Source organism: Arthrobotrys flagrans (genome assembly GCF_004000055.1).
Source record: "Arthrobotrys flagrans strain CBS H-5679 chromosome Unknown unitig_15, whole genome shotgun sequence".
NCBI classification, from domain to species: domain Eukaryota; kingdom Fungi; phylum Ascomycota; class Orbiliomycetes; order Orbiliales; family Orbiliaceae; genus Arthrobotrys; species Arthrobotrys flagrans.
The window spans coordinates 1,879,104-1,902,210 of NW_027137545.1; the positions used below are offsets into that span (position 1 = coordinate 1,879,104).

At 46.8% G+C, this 23,107-nt stretch overlaps 8 protein-coding genes across 8 annotated transcripts; 2 read left to right on the plus strand and 6 right to left on the minus strand.

Annotated features, from left to right (window-relative positions):
- Positions 1-426: 426 nt before the first annotated feature.
- DFL_000473 (uncharacterized protein) lies at positions 427-2,423 on the minus strand (the record flags this gene model as incomplete). The annotated part of the gene is made up of 5 exons (XM_067633874.1): positions 427-1,011; positions 1,071-1,533; positions 1,600-2,045; positions 2,109-2,271; positions 2,332-2,423. The coding sequence occupies 5 exons, from the start codon at positions 2,421-2,423 to the stop codon at positions 427-429; spliced, it is 1,749 nt and encodes a 582-aa protein (XP_067495010.1).
- Positions 2,424-3,835: 1,412 nt separating this feature from the next.
- On the minus strand, positions 3,836-4,174 carry DFL_000474 (uncharacterized protein; the record flags this gene model as incomplete). The annotated part of the gene is made up of 2 exons (XM_067633885.1): positions 3,836-3,954; positions 4,036-4,174. The coding sequence occupies 2 exons, from the start codon at positions 4,172-4,174 to the stop codon at positions 3,836-3,838; spliced, it is 258 nt and encodes an 85-aa protein (XP_067495011.1).
- A 523-nt stretch (positions 4,175-4,697) lies between these two features.
- Positions 4,698-6,828, minus strand: DFL_000475 (uncharacterized protein; the record flags this gene model as incomplete). Its single annotated transcript, XM_067633896.1, has 6 exons — positions 4,698-5,681; positions 5,782-5,889; positions 5,952-6,210; positions 6,462-6,547; positions 6,644-6,692; positions 6,776-6,828. 6 exons carry the CDS (start codon positions 6,826-6,828, stop codon positions 4,698-4,700), a joined length of 1,539 nt encoding a protein of 512 aa, XP_067495012.1.
- Positions 6,829-7,864: 1,036 nt separating this feature from the next.
- Positions 7,865-9,830, plus strand: DFL_000476 (uncharacterized protein; the record flags this gene model as incomplete). Its single annotated transcript, XM_067633907.1, has 5 exons — positions 7,865-7,975; positions 8,048-8,364; positions 8,438-9,326; positions 9,392-9,744; positions 9,809-9,830. 5 exons carry the CDS (start codon positions 7,865-7,867, stop codon positions 9,828-9,830), a joined length of 1,692 nt encoding a protein of 563 aa, XP_067495013.1.
- Positions 9,831-10,284: 454 nt separating this feature from the next.
- DFL_000477 (uncharacterized protein) lies at positions 10,285-13,698 on the plus strand (the record flags this gene model as incomplete). Its single annotated transcript, XM_067633920.1, has 2 exons — positions 10,285-12,896; positions 12,951-13,698. 2 exons carry the CDS (start codon positions 10,285-10,287, stop codon positions 13,696-13,698), a joined length of 3,360 nt encoding a protein of 1,119 aa, XP_067495014.1.
- Positions 13,699-13,893: 195 nt separating this feature from the next.
- On the minus strand, positions 13,894-15,337 carry DFL_000478 (uncharacterized protein; the record flags this gene model as incomplete). Its single annotated transcript, XM_067633931.1, has 5 exons — positions 13,894-13,998; positions 14,095-14,177; positions 14,308-14,564; positions 14,638-14,896; positions 15,154-15,337. 5 exons carry the CDS (start codon positions 15,335-15,337, stop codon positions 13,894-13,896), a joined length of 888 nt encoding a protein of 295 aa, XP_067495015.1.
- A 1,467-nt stretch (positions 15,338-16,804) lies between these two features.
- Positions 16,805-17,370, minus strand: DFL_000479 (uncharacterized protein; the record flags this gene model as incomplete). The annotated part of the gene is made up of 2 exons (XM_067633943.1): positions 16,805-17,267; positions 17,339-17,370. 2 exons carry the CDS (start codon positions 17,368-17,370, stop codon positions 16,805-16,807), a joined length of 495 nt encoding a protein of 164 aa, XP_067495016.1.
- A 2,737-nt stretch (positions 17,371-20,107) lies between these two features.
- Positions 20,108-21,031, minus strand: DFL_000480 (uncharacterized protein; the record flags this gene model as incomplete). The annotated part of the gene is made up of 1 exon (XM_067633955.1): positions 20,108-21,031. One exon carries the CDS (start codon positions 21,029-21,031, stop codon positions 20,108-20,110), a length of 924 nt encoding a protein of 307 aa, XP_067495017.1.
- Positions 21,032-23,107: the final 2,076 nt, after the last annotated feature.

Genomic DNA, 23,107 nt, shown 5'->3' on the forward strand with positions numbered 1-23,107 from the left:
GAGGAGGTATGGAGGCAAGGGGGAACAAGCTTTGCCCAGACATTGATACCTGTAGGCGAGGTGAGGTTGTATCCGTGATGTATTAGGATTTTTTTTGCATGCCGTGGGCGCTTTGGGAGATATCGATTAGAAGGTTTATTCGATGGACCATGCTGTTCTTACAGGAACGTTCACGTCGAATTGCACGAGCATGCCCTACTCCCAATCATCTAGAGTCGTAAGAGCGGCGCCGGTCTTGAAACTTTGTGGCAAGTGGCGACTTAAGACCCCGACGTCATGAGATATTTTAGGAACCGGCTTCTAACAACATTTTTTCTCCTCGCAAGAAAACACTCTAATTTGAAGTCTGCACTTGATATTTATATACTCTATCGATTGACTAACAGTACAGAAAAAAATCTATCTATATTGGAGCTTTACTCCGGATCAATGTTCGCACAAGGAGAATATATTTTCTTCTAACTCGCGGTTCTGATCCTCGACGTATGTTTTCCTTTCCTCCATCAAATCAACTCTCAGTTTTTTCGCGGCTTCCATGTCAATGGGGAAGTCATCGACGCTATCGACAATCATATCCCGCAGTTCTTGAGGGAGCCGATTGAGCCGTTTCCCGGAATCTGCGTTGAGCACCTCCTCCCACCAATCCTTCCTTTGAGGCGGTACATTAGCGGTACTAATCACCCGGGTATGAGGATCGACGAGGAATACAACTAGGATCTTTCGATGGCCGGGTTTTGTTGGATCTTCTAGCTCAAAGGGCTGAACTCGATGCTGCAGGGTGTTAGGGAAGGTCACGAGACGTCCTTGTTTTGTATCGATTTTGCCGATTTTCTGGACCGCGGCTTCTTCGTTGCCGATACCGAATAACGCGCCCATGAATTCGTGTTCATTTTGTTCGTATGGCCACTCGATCGCAGCCTCGGTGTCGACTTCTTGGCGGAATTTGAGGGATGAGGGGGTGATGTTCTCGTTGGAGTAGTAGTAGATTGACGTCGCGACGATATGATCGTTCTGGAAGGGAGGTCCCGTTAGTGGCCTCCTGGTCCCGGATTACGGAATCTGTGACGTACCAGTTGTCCCTCGTAGTGCCAGACACCGCCGGGGTACTCTGGCTTCTCCGGCGTAAGATAAATTGATGCGAATTTGACGATAACTTGGAGGCCCTTATCCTTGTACTTTTCCCAGAGATCCAGCTCTAGGTCCCCGTCGTAGTTCAAAACGCGCGAGGGCCAGGGTTTGTAGTCTGGGGCATCGGGTTGGATAACATGTTCCTCTCTCATAGATCGCATCCAGTCGCGGGTTTTATCCCATCGTGCATCTTCGTCGTCGTCCTCGGAGTATACGTCCTCGGGAACCGCATCTTCGTCGAAATCGTACTTGATATTCCATGGTAGCCGGATTTCGGTTTTGTCCATTGCGGAGGCACCAAGTAGGGTTTGGCTCCACATTGGGATGGATTTGAGGATGACTTGTTCGAGGATGCGGTAGAGGGAGGTATGGCGTGGGTGGAGGTTGTTGACGTAGCTCTCAAATCTAGGGAGCCGCCCATTAGTTACCATCATTGCTGGTGAATACGTGGGTCTTGGGAAGGGTGGTTACTTTACGGTTTTCTGCCCGTCCACTTCCTTCAGCGAGACATCGGCCGGAAGCCACTGGAAGTTTTTGCTCCACGCGTGCGGAATTGAGATGTTGCCTTTGCTTTTCGAGAGGTTGGCGCCGTCTCGTACTGGCGGCAATACAGTGCCCGTGCCGATATTCTCCAAACAATTCTCAAGGGTAATGAGCTTGTCCTCCACTATTCGGGATTTACCGTATACCAGAGGGAATAGCGATGGGTGGACAAGGTCGAGAACTTGATCGTCGGAACCAGGATGCCAGTCCTTTTGGCTCTCCGGGACATCTTCGAGGACTTTGATCGCTTCTGCGATCTCGAGGCGGGTCTCCTCCGATATGAGCGTATCGGACTTGCAAACGTCGCCGTCGATTGCTACCACGAAGTTTTCCTTCCGGAATTGCTCGGCCTTGTCTTTCAATTCCGCCAAACACTTTGCGAGAGCAGACGATGATTAGTATTAGGTACATTTATCCGGAAATGGCAATCACCTTACCCAATCGAACATTTTGTCAGTGAAATCCAACTGCTCTTTGATCTCCGCCCTCCATTTCTCAGTAATCGCGGGGTCATTTATCTTCGTCGTCCAATCCGGTTTATCGGTTGTCGCGTTCATCGCCCTCACCATGTTGATCTCGCGCAACGTCGCAATCGGTGGACTGATAATCAGTTTTAGTTAACTAGAGATAGAAAATATCGCCGGCCCAGGGCGCTGTTACCAATAAGACAGCAATCCATGAGGGAATGCCTTGACGCTCTCGTGGTTCAATGGAAGCCCAACACCGGGCACCTGCAGCTTGGAGGCGGCCATTGTATTTTTGTTGAAGAGTCCGCGAGGTTTGCGTACTAGTATATGTAGAATATGAATACGCTCTTGAGGTTTGGAGGTATTGGTTCAATTGATTGAGGAGAAGAAACGGTGAGGGTTCGAAGCTGGTGTTTTAAAACTTTCAACGGTTCGTTCTGTATCCGGAGTTATTCGTGAGGGGCTCGACCAAAGCGCAAATACGCGACGGGGAGCTTGAGCTCCAGAGCTAAGTAAAACCACCATGCTTCAAACTCTCGGGTCATAAACCTTTAATTTTGTCGGGGGGTCGCGCATCATGATCAACTATTACACCGCATAGGAATAAACATGTTGGCAGAAGAAAGGGCCTCGGAACATTCCCGGTGCGGTTGATCGTTTTGGGATAATGAAAATACCACATCATCAACACAAATCTCATATTTTCAGGCAAGCTCGGAGCCAAGGGTGACACCAAATCAATACTTCAGATCTATCACGAGTAGTCCCGACCGCTCCTTTGATTGCAAGCCAGAATTCAGCCAATAATCTCTTCCATATACCGACCTGCTCTTTATACCACATTCGGTCGAGTAAAAGCATCTGGAGCTTTATCATTCGGATCATGGATTCGGCGCTGCTTGGCCTGGCAATCCTCTGGTCTCCACTTCGTTATCATAAACGGCAAACCCCGTTGCTTGCGTAGAGATTCACTGCATCAGCTTCACGCCATAGCCCTCAGATAAAAAAGCCACAAAGCTCGAGACCTCTGTTTGTCGCGCCGATCCGATTAATTCGGGTATTTTTATCCTAGAACAGTTAGTACTAAAAGGCCATGTGGGTATGGCGGTGCGACAGCCAATTGGAAGTACATCCGCAATCCCGAGGGTTTGGGCATATCGAAATCAAAGTCGCTTTGCGGCTGGCAAGGTCGACCTGTGCCAATTTTTACCGGACCCCAGCAGGAGCCGGTCTACCAGAGCGAGAAGACAGCGAAAGAAGGAGAGAACCATATGAAGCTGAAGGAGATGCTCCTATGATTGGTACATAGGTGGACACTTATAACAACATGTCGCCGTAAGATATCTAGATATTTAATACAAAGATAAGACCACGAACCCGCCACCCTGAAAGCGTAGAGCTATATCGGTGATCTTATTTCTTTTGATGATTCCAGAGTTAGAGCTAAGGAGCTCTTAATTAGGGACCGCTTGTCGGCTTCGATGGGAAGTGTTAAACATTTTCTTGCTTCCCGGCCGGCTCGTTTCTTTGTTAAACCCTCGTGTGTGTTTCTCGGGACGGGAGTTTAAAATATCAAAGAAAAACTCTTTAGCTCCATGTTGCACTTGAAACTAAAATCAAAAATTATTTTACGGGGTGTAACGTATCGAGGAATTAGGAATGTAGAAACTGTTGCGTGCCTACAAGTTACAGGAAGTTTAACAGAGGCATGATGGTAAACCCTCCTTACCGAGCGAAGGATCGGATCTCTCGATGGCTTCGACGATGCAGCGGCATCCCATGGTTTCACCACCACAATCGGAACCTTCAAAACAATCTATGAGGACGCATACGATGTTAGCAATTTTGATTTCTTAAATCACCATGTCGGCGGGGGGGTTGAAAGTGTAATGCCCACCCGTCATAATCTTTCGGAAGAGGCAAGCATGTGGGTCAGGTCGGTTGCTAGGCGTTTCGGTGTCTGCAGCGGCATCTGAGGCCTTGTCGACTGGCGTAGGAGCACAGCCGGCGGGAGTGATTGATCGATAAAACTTCATTTTGAGCGTTGGTATTATTGGTCGATCGGGTGGTTGTATTTCGTCGCTTGGGGTCAAGAATATTGAAAATATGATCGTTTTGGCTCGGTTCGTGTAGTTAGTACAGATATATACCTTATCTATACGTAGTGTTTCGAGGTGAGCGAAAGGTATGTGGGCGCATCATATTGACCGCGGACGATCGCGAGATTGTTTTCAACATGATCGAAGCACAAGTCGATCGTACGGACCTTGCGACCACAGTGCGAGGCCATGTATGCATGTAGTCGTTTCCAAAATTAATCTTCATTGAATCGACAGATCGTATATCGCTAAGAACAATCAGTACAAGCTTCGCGGGAACACATTAAATGATATCAGGCCGTAATATTCGTAGATAAAACCCGCTATGAAAATGCAAAAAGACAATTTGTGAATATCCCCAGGGTATAATGAGCGCCTACGAAAGATGTATGAACGAACACTCAACGCCGACCGAGAAATCGGGGGGAGAGTGGAGTCAAAGGTTCGATAAGAAAAGGCCCTACTGCCTTCTTATTGCATCGATTGCCTGCCGAGCGGTGTAGGATAGCGTGGGTGATGATGCCCGTCTAATAGCCCTCTGCGCCATGGTCGGTTTTGTAATGTTTTCTGTGAACTCCACGCCGGATTCCCGGTCGTCCCCAAGATAAAAGCTTCGGTCGGCGGTGATGTCCAGGTAGGAGTCGTTGGCGGTTCGCTGCGCAACAGGGACCCGGTGTACTGGCGTAGCCGTTTTTGACTGCTTTCCCACCTCGCCGAGTTCCAGATATTCAGGTGCACCCCCTGATGCCGACACGTCGGGCGAAGAAGTTAGATACTTCCTTGGCCCCTGAAATATAAAATTACGTTCGAAAATGCTGACACGGTGTCTCGTGGTCAGGATTCCAGGCGCCGACCTGTCATCGCTGTGGTAGATCCGTCGGACATATTTAAGTATCACCTGATTAAGAGCCGGGAGGCAGACAATGATGGCGGCCAAACTGCTCTCAAGTATACCCCACAATGCAACCGCCGTAGCGTTCCATGTAAGGTCGTAAGAATCCTGCATGATCCGGTAGAAAATGTAGAGGCGAACGGCACTGAATACCATCGTGAAAACTCCAAGAATAAGAAGAAATACCAAGTTGAACTTCTTCGCAGGCGCCAGAGGTAGACGGGCTAAAACGAACAACGGAGGAAAAATAGTCAAAGCGTCTAATAAAATATGACCAGCGATAAGGAATCCGTAGAGCCACATGGACCGCGATCCTACGCAGGTACCATCGAATTGGGCCGCCAGTTCGAATCTTCCTGCGAATGGTCCACACTCTGCCATTTCGCAACAGATGCAGAAGACGAGATAGCCGTACGAGAGCCCCAGCACGGTTTTCAAGTATAGTTGTTGTGGGCGAGATTGTAGATGAGAGAGTCGGAGGAAGAGATGTAGAATGGAGCAACGGCAGAGATGTATGGCGCCGAAGAGGAATATGAGGTGCAGAGATTCTAGCTAAAAATTGTACGTGTTTATTAGCAAGGGACGGCCTTAAAAACCAACCCATACGGCCGAAATTCCCATATCACAATTTGGGTTGAGGGCTAGTACACACGATTAGAAAAATGCGAATATCAGTAGCGGAAAGATCGTAGAGATGAAATCCGAGCCCACTGCCAAAGACAGCGGTGAGGTTGATAATGGTAAGACCACAGTAAAACATCTAGAGGTTTGTTAATATGCATTAGGCTTGTATTTCGGTCGTTGTCTTCGGATCGAACTCACAAACGAAGCTAACATTGCCCAATCATCCATCCCAAAGAGTCCTCGACTCCTGACCCATAGTCGTAAGCAGACTACGCATGATGTGAGGACACAGAATACCACACCCACTATCAAACAATAGAAAGTGTTGACGGGTGGGACGTAGTTCGGGTCGACGACAAGGGGGAATTCGAAATCGTCCGGAAATCCCTTTTTTCTAAGAAGGGGGAAAAGAGTTTTGAGGAGGTCCCTATCTGCGTCCGTCTGAGGATGCGGCGGGCTGCCCATAATGTTCGTATGTGGTTAGTGCTGTCGACGTTTGAATTGAATACTGGCTCAGTTTTCGAATTCATGAATCATCGGTCGGTTGAATTTCAGATCGATGATGGTCGTAAAGCAACAAAAAATCCTCCCCCTCCTCCATCGACATAGAAGCTTGCTACCACATCGTGTCTTTCGAGCCCATTTAAGGTGGCTGTTCGGTATTTTGAGTTTTCGGTTGGAGCTTAAAAGGGTGTCACGAGAAAGGACCGAAGAAATGGATCTGAGCACAGGATAGAATGCTGATTATATCCCTTTGCAGCGAAGGGTGCGGGAATAAGATGTGAAGAGTGAGCCTATAGGAAAGGTATCGTCCGTGCGTATGCTACAGTCAGCAAAGTAGTCGTCAATCAGATCGTGTTCCTATGCGCGAAAAGGTAGCACAGACTCACCAAAGCCTCGGGTTTGGGCGTTTGCCCCCCCCAGATTCGTGCAAATTCTCTAATGTTTTAGGCACTGACACAGTTTTGCGGATTTCGGCCGACTTGCCAAGGCCTTACTAACTTGTTCAATATGGGATAAACTTTGGCAAGATTAATTCTGGGGAAAAGGCGGGGTTTTTGGAGCCGTGTAACATGGTGATCTTTGTTATCTCTTTGCGAAAGCTTCGATAATTACCGCTTTTAAGGACTCGCTAGGCTCCTTGATAATATATTAGATGAAATAATATCCACCCGCGGAAGGATTCTGCTCCTCTACCAGTATGCCGGGTTTAAAGTTCAACGCTATCTGTTTCGATATGCCGACATCTCCACGGAAAATGACATCGTGTTTTCTTTTCCAGATCAGAAATATCCAGCACACTCTTCGTAGATAGGAATATCAGGCCACAATCAATTCAGCGCACGGGTTGGAGTACAAAAAATTTTTCTTAGAGAGACGGGAGTTGCCGGGGTCGGACCTGGCTAGCGAGGCTTGGAAAATCTCTGGGGAAAAGGGTCCAATCCTGTGATGATCTGCATGTGCGAAAGCCTAGGAATCCCATCATGGATATATCTACCGAGTTATACGAAAAGTCGAAGTCCCTGTTGCTGAGGAATATCTTCGCTTTATCAAAGCGTGAGAGTTGGGAATGTTGCAAAATCGTTTCAACGCCGCCTTTTGTGGTGTTCTCTGGTGTCCCATTACCGATATGGTTTGTAGCGACCGTTATATCTACGTATGTCTTATCGAACAATCCTCTTCACTGTGCAGTACACTGTAATAAGTTATCTATTTGGCCGGCATGTGCCGTCACATGTCATATATCAACCTGATGTTCACAGTTGTTGTTCTCGCAGTCCCCGGTTTTGCATCAGGCAAAGCGGACCCGGCTGACATGATGTGGCCAGTTGTTCCGGGGAACCGGTTCCCATTACAAATCCAGTAGATTGGCGTTCGTGCGGATTATAGGACGGGCTGTATCTGGTCAATATACTCCGTACCACGGCCTTTAATATCGATCCTGGTACCTGGGTAAGTTGTAGTCTGTTAGGTATTGTGTGTTGTGTTGCATTCCACTCCATGACATACGCGTCTGCATTCGAAACCACGTTCATCGACCCTTCGACCGGGCCAATCGAAATCTGGATCCCCACGTGAAGGCCATTAGGTTCGTGGATGCAACTGGAATGATGGCCTCTCGAAAGTGGACACAGCCTGTCGAAGTCACGATCCCAGATGCTGCATCCCGCGCGTCTTTCATAGCATTGCCTCCAGAGACCCTGACTGCGGTTCTGTCATTCGTAGGTGGCTCACAGCCTTGTTACATCTGCCGTTCGTGAACCATGCTCCAGCGCTAACACCAACGGAATCAGCTGGATTTTGAATCCCTAAAGGCAGTAGCCCTCACGTGCTCCGGCCTTCGGAGTGTCGCGGCTCGTCTTTTGTACCGCAACCTTGTCATACGGTGGAACAGAAACGCGGGATTTCCTCTGGCGCGCCTCGAGGCTATTCTGTCATCGTCGAAGTCTACCCTTAGTCACATTAAACGAATTGATGTAATCCAAGACGATGAGAGCGGCCACGCCAATGCCGCTCGGCAGCTTCCGCCGCCTGGCCTAAAACCTACAGAGGACTTGCTTTTTAGGCTGCTTTTGAAGAAGCTGAGGCCAAATCAATTGAGGAGCATCAGGTGAAGCGATGTGCCTTTATCGACGCTTTCCTTGTGTCGTGCAATTGAAGTTAACGATTTTACGTGGATGTAGCCTGTCTTCAGTTGAAGGTGTTGGTGCTGATACAGCAGCGCTATTATTGAACACCCAGAGGAACCTGGCTCAACTGGACTTGTCGACTATGAATGAAGTTGTCGACATCATGCCGTTCGCATTCTCTATCAACAGGCTTGAATCATTCGGTTTCCATCTCGGGGAAAAGGAGGTCGCCGTATCCAGGGCCTTCGCATTTATGTATCACGTATTGAAACGAAACTGCGATACCATCAAAAGTTTATACCTTTCCTTCAACGAGAAAAGCGAACTCTACAAGGAACTGGAAAAAGATTCATCGGCCGCTATGAATACTCGCAATCAATATGACAGCGCTACCGCTCAGATCCTGAGATTATTCGTCGGGGACCCGTCCAGTGGGGGCGAATTGATACACTTTCGAGCACTTCGTCAACTCCGATTACAGCATCTGCCTAGCTTTGGCGCGCTATTTAATATGGGAGGACCAACCCTGACAGAGAGATTAAACCTCGAAAACATGGTTTTCGTTCGCATTGACCACTGCAAGGGTGCAGACCGTATGATAAAGGATATTTCGGGAAAAGTCCCACACCTCCGCGTTCTTCAGCTGATCCATTCATGTGAATGGGCCACAATAGAAGCGGCACTGACCGACTTGCCGCCCTTGGAAGTACTGCACGTCAAGTTCACGGACGGTAAGCCCCTTGGGTCAGAGATAAATCCACGCGCCTTTGAACGGCACAGGGACAGTATTCGAAGCATGTGGCTGGAGTGCCAGTCCCCTGACCCTGACCTACGGCCTCACACTATTTCGTGCATACTTAAACTCTTCAAAGTTGGCGCTCGGTATTATATGTGGCCGAGATTGAAAGAACTGGCTTTACAAACTGACGATTACGGGTTTATGGTTAGTGCATACCATCCCATCCCTCCTTCGTTCTCATGGCCTTGATTTATGAAAGGAAACCCTAGGGTCCTTATTTCTCGATACTAAGATACATTCGTATCCTTCCGACCCGCACTCGCCAAGTTCGGACTGTAACATCTGAGAAAGAAGCTGCCCTTAGAAACTGTGATATGTATCTTCAATTGTACTATGGTATACAGAGAAGGCTCCCAACTCTGGAGGTTATTGCGGTTACAGCATCGGATGCCCTGACGTTTAGCAACGGGAAGGTATATTACTTTGTGGTGGAATTCGTTCGAACGAAGCTTGGAAACTATGCGCCGGTTGTGTCGAAAGCAAAGGCCCATCAAATTAGAAGCCTTTTCCAAGGACTGAATCTGATGGAGTTTGAGAGGGGCGAGAGAGTTTGGAGCGACGTGTTAGTATACTCTTGCTTTGCAAAAACACTAAAGATGATATTCTAACCTTAATGGATCGTCTAGCGAGGGTGAAATGCTAGCCTAGTCACATATATTCCTGGGTATACGTTTATAGACATACGGGGCGGATCGACGGTATATTGCAAGCAGATAAAGAGAGTATTGACAGCTAGCGATAGTAGTACACTTTGTGTCTTTCGATTTCGGCAGCTCGTTCCCAATTGTTCCAACCAGGCTTTCCCCTCACAAATAGCCTGTGTGACTGTATTTTTGTAGTGTCCGATAGCGTGCCCCGTGAAGCTATTCTTGGACAGGCGATCGAGAGCTATGAAGGTTCGATCTGCGTTGTAGTGTTGTAGAAAAACACATGATTGGCCGCCGCGAATTTCCCGATTGGGAATCTATGCTGTTCGCTAAACCCAAAAGGATCTTACCTGTCGCCAAGAAAACTTTGCACAAACTTTCTTGAACTCGGCCCCCACTATCCTTCGCCCCTCTAGACCTCTACTACATCAACCCCTTTGGAGGATCTCGCGGCCATGCCTTCGCTACCTACCATCATCCCAGCCATAGCCGCCGATGGCCAGGCGCCTGCTCCTTCCCAGGCTGACGTCTCAGCTCTCATCGATACGGTTTTCAACGCCAAGTCCTCCGAAGCTTCTATCGATTCAGCTTATGCTCTCTGCGAGCTGCTTATCAGCTCCGTCGGCCACCGCGGTCTCTATCAGTATGGCATACTCGCTGAGGTGAAGAAGGCCGCTGCCGATAAGAAGAACGGGTTTCGTCGTGAGAGTGCGCAGAATCTTCTCGGTGCCCTCTTCGAAAAATTGCCACCCCGGGCTCCTATTAGCGAGGTTGTCCTCATGCTCCAGGACGACGGGATGGTAGGCTGCGCACTAGACGCTCTCGCCGATAAGGGAACAATCGTCCGCGACGCCGCCCAGTACGGACTGAATGCACTTTTCGATAACCTCAGCTCGGAGGCACTCGTTGTCGGGCTTCTGCCTGCCCTTACAACCTACATATCCAAGGCTGCTGGAAAGTGGCAGGGTACCGTCGGCGCATACAAGCTGTTGCAGAAGATGGCCGACAAAGCCAAGTTGACTATCGGAAGCACAAAAGAACAGGCTGAAGATCAAGACACCCTACGAGAGGCCATGGGTGCTAAGCTTGCTGCTCTCATCCCAATCGTGGAAGGTGGCATGCATGACCTCAAAACCGAAGTCTCGAAGCAAGCGATCAAGACGATGAATTCGCTGATGACTTTGATATCAAATGATGACGTTGTTCCGCGCATCCCACTACTCGTCGATACCATGCAGAACCCCTCGACCGAGACCCTGCAGAAAGCTATCCACGCCCTCTCTATGACCACCTTTGTAGCTGTCGTTACATCGCCAGTTCTCGCCCTCCTAACCCCTTTCCTCGAACGATCTCTCAATACACCTACTACTTCTCAAGAAGTTTTACGTCGGACTGTCGTCATTACCGAAAACTTGACCAAACTCGTCCACGATCCTATTGAAGCACGAACTTTTCTACCGAAACTCCAACCCGGTGTGAAGAATGTGATGAACCGAGCCTCGCTGCCCGAGGTTCGTGAGCTGGCTACCAGGGCTTTGAATGTCATGGATAAGGCCATGGCAAACGATAAGACCGATGTCATCGGACGAACCACGGCTGCTGATGTAGCTAAGATCGTGGATGCGGAAATTAGCAAGAGCACCAGTCTCTCTGGCGACGACCTCGATAGTTACAAACTTCTCTCCCCCTACGTGTGCGAAATGGTGGCTGAGGATGTCAATCAACGTCAACTTACCAGGATTGAGTCTAGAATTCGCCCCTACCTCAAATCGCTCATCCAGCTTTCTGACACCCACGAAGCTATCGCCGCGGCTGTGCAAAAGCACTACGCCGACGAAGATGCTCGCAGGTTTGGTGAGCCAGAAAAGGATGATAGCGATGAGGTCGAGATCGTCAACGCGGATTTCTCGCTCGGCTACGGAGGCATGCTCCTTCTATCGCATACAAACTTACGATTACTCAAAGGCCATCGCTACGGTCTCTGTGGGCGCAACGGTGCGGGCAAGTCAACACTCATGAGAAGTATCGCGAGTGGTAAGCTCGAAGGGTTCCCACCCCAGGACGTCTTGCGCACATGCTATGTTGAGCACAATCAGGGCGAAGATGCCGATATTAGCATTCTCGAGTTTGTTTCCAAGGATCCTACTATCGCCAAAGAAGGGAAGGAACGTATCTCTGAAGTTCTAGAGGAGGTCGGTTTCACACCTGGGCCCGAGGGCAGACAGTCGCACAAGGTTGGCACACTCTCCGGAGGGTGGAAGATGAAGTTAGCCCTTGCCCGTGCGATGCTTCAAAGGGCCGACGTTCTACTCCTCGACGAACCTACCAATCACCTTGACGTCGCGAACATCAAGTGGCTAGAGGAGTATCTAAAGTCCCACACCGAAATTACTAGCTTGATCGTATCCCACGACTCGGGTTTCTTAGATGAGGTTACTACCGATATCTACCATTACGAGCCCAACAAAAAGCTAGCCCACTACAGGGGTAACTTGGCTGCTTTCGTCAAGATAAGGCCGGAGGCCAGGAGCTATTATACGCTATCCGATAGTATGGTGCAGTTCAAGTTCCCACCACCAGGTATCCTCACCGGTGTGAAGTCCAACACCCGTGCCATCATCCGCATGACAGATGTATCCTTCACGTACCCTAAAGCGCCCAAACCTTCCCTTAGCGATGTCTCCTGCCAGCTTACACTCTCATCCCGTGTGGCCATCATTGGACCAAACGGTGCCGGCAAGTCGACAATGATTAAGCTGCTAACGGGCGAAGTCATTCCTAACACTGGCAAGGTTGAGAAGCATCCGAATCTGCGAATTGGTTACATCAAACAGCATGCTCTCGAACACGTAGAGATGCACTTGGAGAAGACACCAAACCAATATTTGCAGTGGCGTTATGCTAACGGCGATGATCGTGAGGTTCATATGAAGCAAACTCGCGTGTTGTCTGATCGGGATCGGGAGCAGATGGACAAGTTTGTTGATCTTGGGGAGGGCTATGGAAAACGGCAGATCGAATCCCTGATGGGCCGTCAGAAGTACAAGAAAACATTCCAATACGAAGTGTACGTCTACATCTATCACCTGTTTTCCAACTGTCTTTTCTAACAAATTCATAGGAAATGGCGTGGTTTCTTGCCTAAGCACAACACACAAATTTCTCGTGAGACATTGCTCGAGCTCGGCTTCGCCAAACTCGTCCAGGAGTTTGATGACCACGAGGCTTCGCGCGAAGGTCTGGGTTATCGTGAGCTGCAGCCATCGGTGATCAGCAAGCATTTCCAAGACTTGGGGTTGGACCCCGAGATCGCCAATCACAACGAGATCGGCTCGCTATCAGGTGGGCAGAAGGTCAAAGTCGTTATCGCTGGTGCCATGTGGAATAATCCTCACTTGTTGGTGCTAGACGAGCCGACTAACTTCTTAGATCGTGACTCGCTTGGCGGTCTAGCCGTTGCTATCCGTGACTTCAAAGGTGGCGTAGTCATGATCTCCCACAATGAAGAATTCGTTGGTGCATTGGCTTCGGAGCAGTGGCATGTCAACGATGGAAAGGTCACACATCGTGGCCATTCTGCTATCGCTCTCGATCGCTTCGAGGACAGCCGCCCTGGCAGCGGTGTTCCTAGCGGCCTGAACACCCCAATTCCTGGCAGCAGCGCTGTCAGTAGCGCCGTCAACAGCGCCGTCAACAGCGGCGTGGAGGACAACAGTGAAATGAAGTTCAAAGCTAAGAAAAAGAAGAAGATTACCAAGAAGGAGTTGAAGGAGCGTGAGGTTCGAAGACGGTTGAGACATATTGAGTGGCTCAACAGTCCGAAGGGAACACCACGTCCTCCTGATACTGATGACGAGGGTGACGCTTGAAGGACTCGGGGACTCTTATTTCGTTTTCATTTCTGTGAGGATACGAGCGAGGTCTGGGGATTCGTTATGGTTGTTGCTTCAAAAATAGATCATGTGGTTTCGGCATTGTTTAGACGGCTATAGATATTCCTTGTGTACTTGGATTAAATAGACTTTTATGACTTGAATTTCTGGATATGTTATACTTTGTTGATATTAATATTGCTTATGCAAGTTGGCTTTGTCGACTTGGAACGAAGACGAGCCGGTTGATGTACTGTTGGATTGAAACACCGTAAGCCTAGGGCCGGTATCATTTTGCTATGGTTAAATCAAACGCCGTCAGGATGCTTCTTTAGAGACAACGGTTCTTGATGTCGGATTTTGATATATTGGGGATGAAAGGCGTTCTGGTACCCTGGTTCCCTTCGGCCGCACTATTTCGAGACTCGCTACGACTATTTCAACTTCGCACGTATAGATAATCTGGCGTGTGCAGGCTACAAGGATTTGTAGTTTTTAGTGTGGAGACTGGTAAAGTTTAGTTAGATTGATTATACGAAGTTTCCTAAGATGTTGGGAGGTAGTTAGTCGAGTTTCAAGATTCGATTCGCGCAGAAATTAATTTACAAAGCCCATGTGCCTGCAAACGAGCCTGCAAACCAGCGCGCAAACTAATCATCTTCACATTAATACCATTCAAATCTGTACGGAAAACAGCAAAAAGTAGAGGACCAAGATACTGTGTAGTAGTCTTATGTTTAGCGGCGCTTGGTGGTATCGAAGGAGTTGGGGCCACAGCCTTCGGCAAGAAACCATTCCTGATCATATAGGCTCTAATATCGAGAGTTGGACATCGACGCCAATTTGATATTTCGGTGGGTTTGCTAAGTGAAGCATTTTAGTTAGCTTTTACTCAAAACGTATAAGACCGTAGCTGAAGAGAAGGTGGTATCTCACAAATACGTGCGGTCGCCTCCAAGCCATGCCTCGAGAATGGTTTTACTCTCCGTATGTGTATTATCATCCGCGCCAAGGTCCTCCCCGAGTTTTTCTTGCAACATATACTCGAATTTAGTCGCATTCGTGCTTTTCAATTCCAGGCCTGCTAATTCGAAACCTTCAGGATAATACCCTGCAGACTCCCAATCGACAAGATATAGCGTTCCATCGTCTTTTCGGATGATATTCAGTGGTGCCAGATCCAGATGACAAAGAACTAAATTACGGCCTTAGGGCGAGATTTTGGGGTGGGATTTAGCTCTTTTATTTAACCAATCTTCCATTTCTTTCATTGTTTGGAAGTTCGGGCCTGCTATCGCCATGGGAAGTCCTAAAGTGTCTAAGCACATTGATTATTTCGTCCACCAGATCTTCGTACTCCGACTCAGAAGGAGTCCTCCCTTTAATATACTCCATTACAAGATAGCTCTCGGATCCGTGGGTAAAAAACCGATAGAATTTTGGAACACGGACAATAGCAGGATCTAGAATGGCCCCCAGCTATACGAAGGTTCTCCGCCTCTTCCGGTTGGAGCCATCCAAACTTGATAACAGCTTCATCTGAGATCTTAACAACGTGGGGATTGATCAAAATACGATCTGGGCTATGACATAGCTCCGCCAACTGAGCGTCCGTTAGAATCTCATGAAGAGCCATGCTAGATACTAAAGATTGTAAGAGGTGCAAAAGAAGGTATCCCGTGGTCTTGTGTTGAGGACGCGATGCGATGTAGCGATTCGAAACACAGAAGGAAAAGAGTAATATGACTGCATCTTGGCAGTTGGTCAGGAATTCGAAGTTGAACCCCTCATTCATAAATACGTGATACATATCTATTCGCCCTGCGGATATTATCGACTGTCAATCTTATTTCACACAGTCGACCTATTACCTATTGTTTCTATTATGGGCAAACCAATACCAGAGGGCGAAATTGTTAAGGATGCCCGGGTTGTGGTTAATACGACCGGCGCTCAAGAGAACGGAAGAAGTGTCAACCGTTGGTCGATTTACCTTTGCTTGACGCCGGCAGGTCTGTGAGAGTGAATATGAGGGATAAAACATCTGAACAGTGGCCATACCATCTTCCTGACAATGCAGAACATGGAGAACCTGGAACGATGGAGCTCAGCTCACACAATTATCATGAAATCCTCTCTGCCCTCCTCTCTTGGGATTATCGTTGTATCACGCAATACCCAGTTCGGGATTTCGTCAACCTTTCGGTTCAGAACCATCGAAACTACTACACCATGGCTATAGGTGGCTCTGGCTGTCGGTATTGGGTGTAAGAATGCCTTGAAGGCTGTGCATCGTTGTACCTGAAATATATCACTTACCAAGGCTGCCTTAGACAAACAGCGATCTCCGACTTCGTTGCTGAAGGGTCTATAAGGCGAGATGCCGCAATGATTTGGATTCAAATTTGATAAATTACTACACTAGATTGCCAGATGAAACGGTATCTGTCGAGCCAATCAACACGATGCCAGAAGGGAGATTTTGGTCCCCCGAGGATTGGGCAGAAGAGTTTCGCTCGTATGAGTATGAGTATGAGTATGAAGAAGAGTGAGAAAGCGTGTGTTCCCTTCTTGGTGGGCAGTAATTGCATTGATTGAACAGCGACGACCTCTTTTATAGAAAAGATATTAAATTCTTCGTGCATTTGTCTTATACTTCGTACATCAATTATCACAATATTATCGAATATCAATCTGAGGCAGAATTATTTGGTTCTGCAATATCATAGAGAATTGTGTTCCTGTAGCCCCGAAAGTTGGATGTTTGAGCAGACCCTAGAAATGACGGTGGGAGTTTGGGAAATCGGATTTGCAATGTTAGGTAACTTCCCCACGGGAAGCTAGAAGATAGGACGGAATGGTTGGCAGTCTGAGAAATATTTCACTATGATGGCTTCCCTTGCAAAAGTTGTATTCGTATACATAAATTAATAATTAGAACTAGGAGTGAACGGATGTTTAAAATACAAAGAGTATTATTTATTCGTTTTCATCCAACGCCCACCGAAATAACATTATCTGCCAGTATATGAACTAGATAAAGTCAATCTAGTACAATAAGATTAAATATTATGGCAAAATCCAGAGCTGAAAGTTTACAACTCTACATTGCGAGTAGGGACGACAGGAGTCCGAGGAACGCAGCAGTGCTGATGCCCACGAGAGACGCCTGGGAGCTATAAGTCGGCTGCGGCAACGGGATGGTTGGGCTGCCCGTATGATTACCATTGTAACCAGTTGTAGGTGCCGGTGTAGCAGTAATAGGTGGCTTGCCGGGGCATGCGGTACACCTTCTACCGTCGTTCGATGTGTCACTTGGTGAGCAAAACGGATCGGCTTTGGGATCGCCGAACTTGCAAATGTAGGCGCAGCCTTCAATCCAGGTTGCCGGACAGGTACTTGGAATACCAGGACAAGTGCGGCAGCCAGTTGCACCAGTTTGCATCCAGAGTGTTTTTGAACAAATCGTACCCAAAACATAAGTGCAGATGTAAGGGCAATCAAAACTGAAAGTAGTAGGGCAAGTATCATTGGTCTGCTGCGCGGCAGCTCCCAGAGTTAAGGCTCTGTTGTTCCATAGTTAGTGCGTGCATCGGCATCCATATATCGCGTTCTGGGCGCGCTGGTAAGTTCTTACCCAATGACGGAGAGAGTAGCGAGTGACTTCATTTTCAAAAATGTGGAAAGGGCTTCTTCAAGAATTAATCAATTGACTAATTATAAAACGATTGACTGTTCTGATTTGTGAATGACCGACGAGAGAATAGACGATGAAAGACATAACACCCCGAATATTTATAAATCTTTGATCTGATCATAATTGCTTTCACTACCATTCAGTTTTGATCTATTATCCAGTCCTCTTTGAAAGGTTTCCGATATTGCATGGAATGCATGGTGATAGCTTTCGTAGAAATCCGATTCCACGCTAGTAATCCTGTCAAAGTTTATGGCCCGCGGTTCGAAGGCGGTTTTGGTCATTTGTGATTTTCAAATTCGCACAAATGTTTCGGTACAAACAGCCCTCGATTTCGCGCCATATTAGTCGATGATTTTTAATTAAACGAACCTGGTAACGAAGACTTTTGTCCTGGTTTTCCGTCCGTAAATGATCACCATGAGTGAGCCGCTCATTGAATTCGATTATCCTCGCCCACCGGAAAACGGCAGAGGGCCCCAAATAAGTATAACTGCGTGAATGCTACGTTGCAATTTCCGCGTATAAATCTCTTAGCTATAGACTTCTTTTCAGTAGAAAGTTGAAAAGTCCTATCGGCTGATTGTAATTTTGAGGTTGGCTGTAGTAAATCCCCCTGTTAATTGACGCGGATTTTGATAGGACGGTAAGCTTCGAAGCTTTATTCGTAAGACTTATAAGGCAATCCAAGCTTTCCCAGCCATCGCGGTAGCCTTCTTAGATCGAGGCGGCGATATATTAATTTTTTGTATGCATGTTCAAGATGTATTTATTAGACATAACCAGCCTCGACTAGGACCTACCATTTTCGAACTGCAGTACCATACTGCCCCTGGGAGAGGAAGTTCCTACTATACCCGCCTGGCGGTAACCCCGACCGTATTGTAGAATCTAGATCTTGTGAAGGCTGTTGAGGGACCGACTCGAAGAGAGAATGAGGAGATTCTGCGAGATGCAGTAGCTGCTGCCTCCCAAGCACTGAGTTTGAGCACTGTGAAAATCTTCGCGATTCATTCCTAGCCGCTGTTAGTATTGGTGCATTAAATTGTGAGCCGACTAGTATTCATCCTGAGCGTCAGGACATCTGTTGTACACGGGAAGGAACAAGGTCAAGTTAGAGCCTCATTGACCCTCGATCGATTCCCAAGTACCGTCGAAGTCCAACCTTGCCTCATGGAAAAAAAAAAAGAAACTAGCAACTGCTTAGGAGACTACACCTCCTATGCCCGAGCAACTTGTTACTAACATGCCACCAGTCCTAGGATTAAGCATCAGGAAATCGTTGGATCCGTCCTTGCGACGCGGCCACAGATAATAGTGGCGCAGGGAGGAAGGAACTGCACCCTTATGAGCATTATCAAGATAGTTAAAGGCGAGAAGAAAATGGGCATGAAAGCATGTGCTATTCTAAGATCTTCGGTATGACTGACGATGAACGGGCAAGGTAATTAAACAACTCGAACTCAGAATTATCTCCTTCGTGATCCACTAGGAATACAATCGTAAAGTTGATACTAGTTAGAAATTTTACCTCAACCTGTTAGTTACCAAGTTACTTTGGAATATATTAGGATGAAGATTTGGAGAGTCCGCAAAGCGCATCGCACGAGACTGACGGTGTCTTCATGGCAAAGGTTCAAATATAACATCTAGCCAAACGGACCACATACTTGATATTTCTAATGGGCTGTTAGAAGAATGTCAGTAAAAGCACTCAAAATACACCGCAATTTCAGGATACAATAGCTAGAAACACCGCCTTAACTTTCGCGAGCGTTTCAGTCCTGAAGGAGAAATGAGGGAACACATGTAGTCGTGCTGGAGGATATGTGTTGTATACGAAGTCAAAAAAGTGTGAGGTGTGTTCAAAGTCACTAATCCAATATCCAAAGAAATGTTCTGGATAGATTGCAGTTAAGATTGTGTACAAGCGATAGAATTATTGATAATTTACACAGCGGGATTAGAGAATTGAAACATGTATATTGGCAATATCGGGAAACTTTGTATTCTGTGTAGAAGTAGTGAGCTCGTGAGATGCGATGACAACACACGATGGTCGTCTCCCCTGGCTATGCCAATGGCAGAATGCAACATCTAGCTTACAAAAACCGTACATCTTTGATGATATTGATTTTCGGTATTATAGGGTGCGTTAGGGCTTGTCAGAAGCGGAGGACGATAGATTTGTAGCAAAAAGCCATTGATGAGAACGTAAAGATCTCCAGGTCCTAAACCCGTACTATGCATTTCAAGCATATCCATCCGTTCTTCATCTACTATATCGTGTACAGCGCCTAAATTTTGAGCCGTGAGACTTTTATTACTTGCACGTGCAATAACAGATCTACTTGTTAACGGGTGGCCGCCGAATCTTAGAACTATAGGAGGAGTAGTCCAATGCGTATGCCAAAGATCTCTCAGAAGAGTGCTTTGATTGCAATACAAAACTCTACCTTAAACTAGACTAAACCCTAAAACGCTATTTCAATTTTGAACTATACCACCGATTCAAAATTGCATTGACTGCTATAATTCCAACATAATTTTTTTTTTGCGATGATTATATAGATATTTTTAACCACGCGATAATTTTATTAAAGTTTTATAATTCGAACTTTGTCAGCCCAGTCTTGAATCTAGCATGTAAATAACCAGAAGTTTGATTATGTTTTCTATATAAATTCTCTCAATACATAATTCCTAAGGCTAAATGAGGGCTGAATTTGCTAATCTATCCGCATTTGCATTGAAGCGGCGAGGAACATGGTACCACACGACCTGAACTCCGACCATGGAAAGTTTATCTCTCTCATCAAATATCCGGCGAAACCCGTCGCTATTCTCAATCACCTGCCCGCGGCGATTTCTATAAACCTGTTGCGTTTCATCGTATTTCCACTGCTTCATGTGTTTGCAGATACATTCGACAAGATAGCTGGAATCTGTAGCCAAGATGAGTCGGAAGCGAACGGCCACTTTGATGGCGTCCTTACTGTTCCCTCTCGATACTGATTGAACGAGGGTTTTACGCCGGGGAACTATAACCGTACGAATGTAATGCATCGCTGCAACAGCTGCTTCGGTTTCTGCCGACTGATTGGTAGGCTTCTGGCTATTTAGCAGACGAGAAAAGTTGTGGCCGGATCGTGGGCCGAAATATACACCAATAGCAGCCTTTGCGGGATTCGATCCGTTTCCAGGGCAAGCGCCATCGATGTATACCATTAGGGAGCGGCTAGTCCCGGTATACTGATGAAAGAAAGTATGGTGAGAGGGATGACTGCCGGCGGCCTCAGGCCCTTCCTGACCTTCCAGCCAGGCCAGTTGGCAATCGCCACAGTAATGAGTCGCTAGTTGGTCTGGTGCCGTAGGCTTCGGAGGATTGTCGTAACTCGTCTCCATCCGTAATGACGGAGCGAGTAGTTGTTGGTCCGACTGCGGTGTGAAACGCGCTGTTTCGCCAACTAGAATGAAAACTCGCTCCTCATCTTCCTCATCCATTTCCTCATCTGAGGAGATATAAGTGTAGTCTACGCAGCATATATGGCATATGCGGAGCCTGTGTGGACATACAGCCCTTCCTTTGGCATCATACACAAGCAACTCTTCGTGTTCAGGAATGAGAGACATTTTTTTGGCTACGGAGCGTTGATGCAGGAAAGTTGGAAGTGATTAGGTGTTTGGTTAACGCAGGGTTAAATAATCGTTTGTGTGACATGCCATGGTGGCCTCGAAATCTTGGCTTTGATTCGAAAAGGGCAATATACGGATTCAGCGTGGTTAGGCCTTGTGTTGTGTTGTAATTGGTTACCGCAATATAAAAGTCTTGTTACGAGACTGTTGTGTTGTGCCCAGAGTCCTATATATGCTACACCTGTCCCAGGTTTCCAAACAGGATTCCCAAAACAGTTTAGCACCTTGCTAATTTCTCAACTCCACTTATTCAGGTCTCTCAGTGTAGGAAATTATGTATTCAGATGAATGAATAGAATTGTGGTAGAAAGTGTAACACAGTCAGGTATGACTGTTCAATAGAAGGTTCTGTTAATAAGTTGACCGATGGGGTCTAAGGGAAACCTCATAAACCGCCATCGTTCAAAAATCCTTATATACATGATGAAGTTTCCACATAAGGCGTAGATAGTTCCCTGACCAGGGCCGACCGAGTCCTGCTTGACCGAGCCGGTTCGGCCGGTCATGGTCACAGAGAACCGATCGCCAGAAACTTAGCGTCAAACCATACATGAGATAAACGAGTGTAATAGATTTCCGCCTGCCGAAATGTGTTGCCACACAACGCATTCATACATTGTTGCAGAAAACAAAAGCATAATATAATAAGAATAATTCTTGTGAGGTAGAAAGGAGTAGAAACAAGAAGCATGTTTGTCGCGCCAAGACATATTCCCTAATAGGATTAGTCAATATGGCTGGGCCGTGACAGTATATAATTAGATAGATTCCTTCATGGAGATAGCTCCTCGTTCGGTAATTGTACACGCATCCCGCCAGTACGTAGTCTTACATTAATTTACAATATAATAATGTTATAATATTAATAAAAAATAATATATTAATTCTACTTTGATATTAGGGTTATTGTAGTAAACTAAAGATTAATTTTGTTTGTAATTTGTTAGGAGACATTCTCCTGGGCCTACGGAGTGTGGTATCCAAAATATCACACGATACCGGAATCGTGTGTTAAGATATGGGGTCAAGTTAACCGGGCTTGAATGCGACCAAAAATTAAACCGCCTATTATCATTAGCGTTAGCATTTATATAAAAATTTATTAATCTCTTATTTCTAAATCAATGCGATGTATTCTACTATTTAACCAAAATACAAAAACAATTGAGAAACAATAGACCCGGCCAATGCTATTATTAAGCCCAAAGGACGGGGAAGAAGAAGGGTCTACGATGGACGGAATATACTACAATTCCTAGTTCAGTGGGCGGGTAGGAAAGTACCAACTTTCCAGAATCGCCGCTCCTAACGAAAACGGATCGCTCACCAAACTCTTCAAATACAAAGACTCCTGTCGGGAAATATCGAAGTGGATTAAAGAAGCTAACCGTCAACTGTTCTTCCACAACTACGAAATTTCCTGGTAATACAATCCTTTATAGCGGTAGGCTCCTCGCGCGGTTTGGTGTCGATACTGTTTAAATGTCTTCGAGGAATAGGTTGCGACTACCAGAGATTACAAAATACTATTTCTGCAACACGACCATGCCTGAGCGTAAACAAGATTCTGAAGGACCATCGCTGAATAGCGAATACTTTACTCAAGATTCCTAAAACACCTAAGTCAGGCCTACGATGAACGGTTCCATGCCAACCTACCTATGGCGCAAGCAATTTCCTGATTACCTCTTACCGACAAGCGTGTATAGCCTTCCTCACCTGCAGCCTGGACTTGGGTCATATTGGATTCGATACAAAGTCGTCAGTACAGCCTCGCGTTGTAACAATGCAACTGTCAACGAAATCATTTCTCAACTGCTACAAGAATACAAAGCGACAGGTGCTACCACGCCGGCGGCGATACTTCTCCGAAAGGAACCTATGGGCCTTGTCAACGGCGTTAGTGAAACGAGTGCACTTTCATACCCTCGGTGTCACGGATAGAGTAACTCATCGTTGAGGTTAAAGGGCTATCGGATGAATGGAAGATGCCTAGGTCAGGGAGGATGCCAA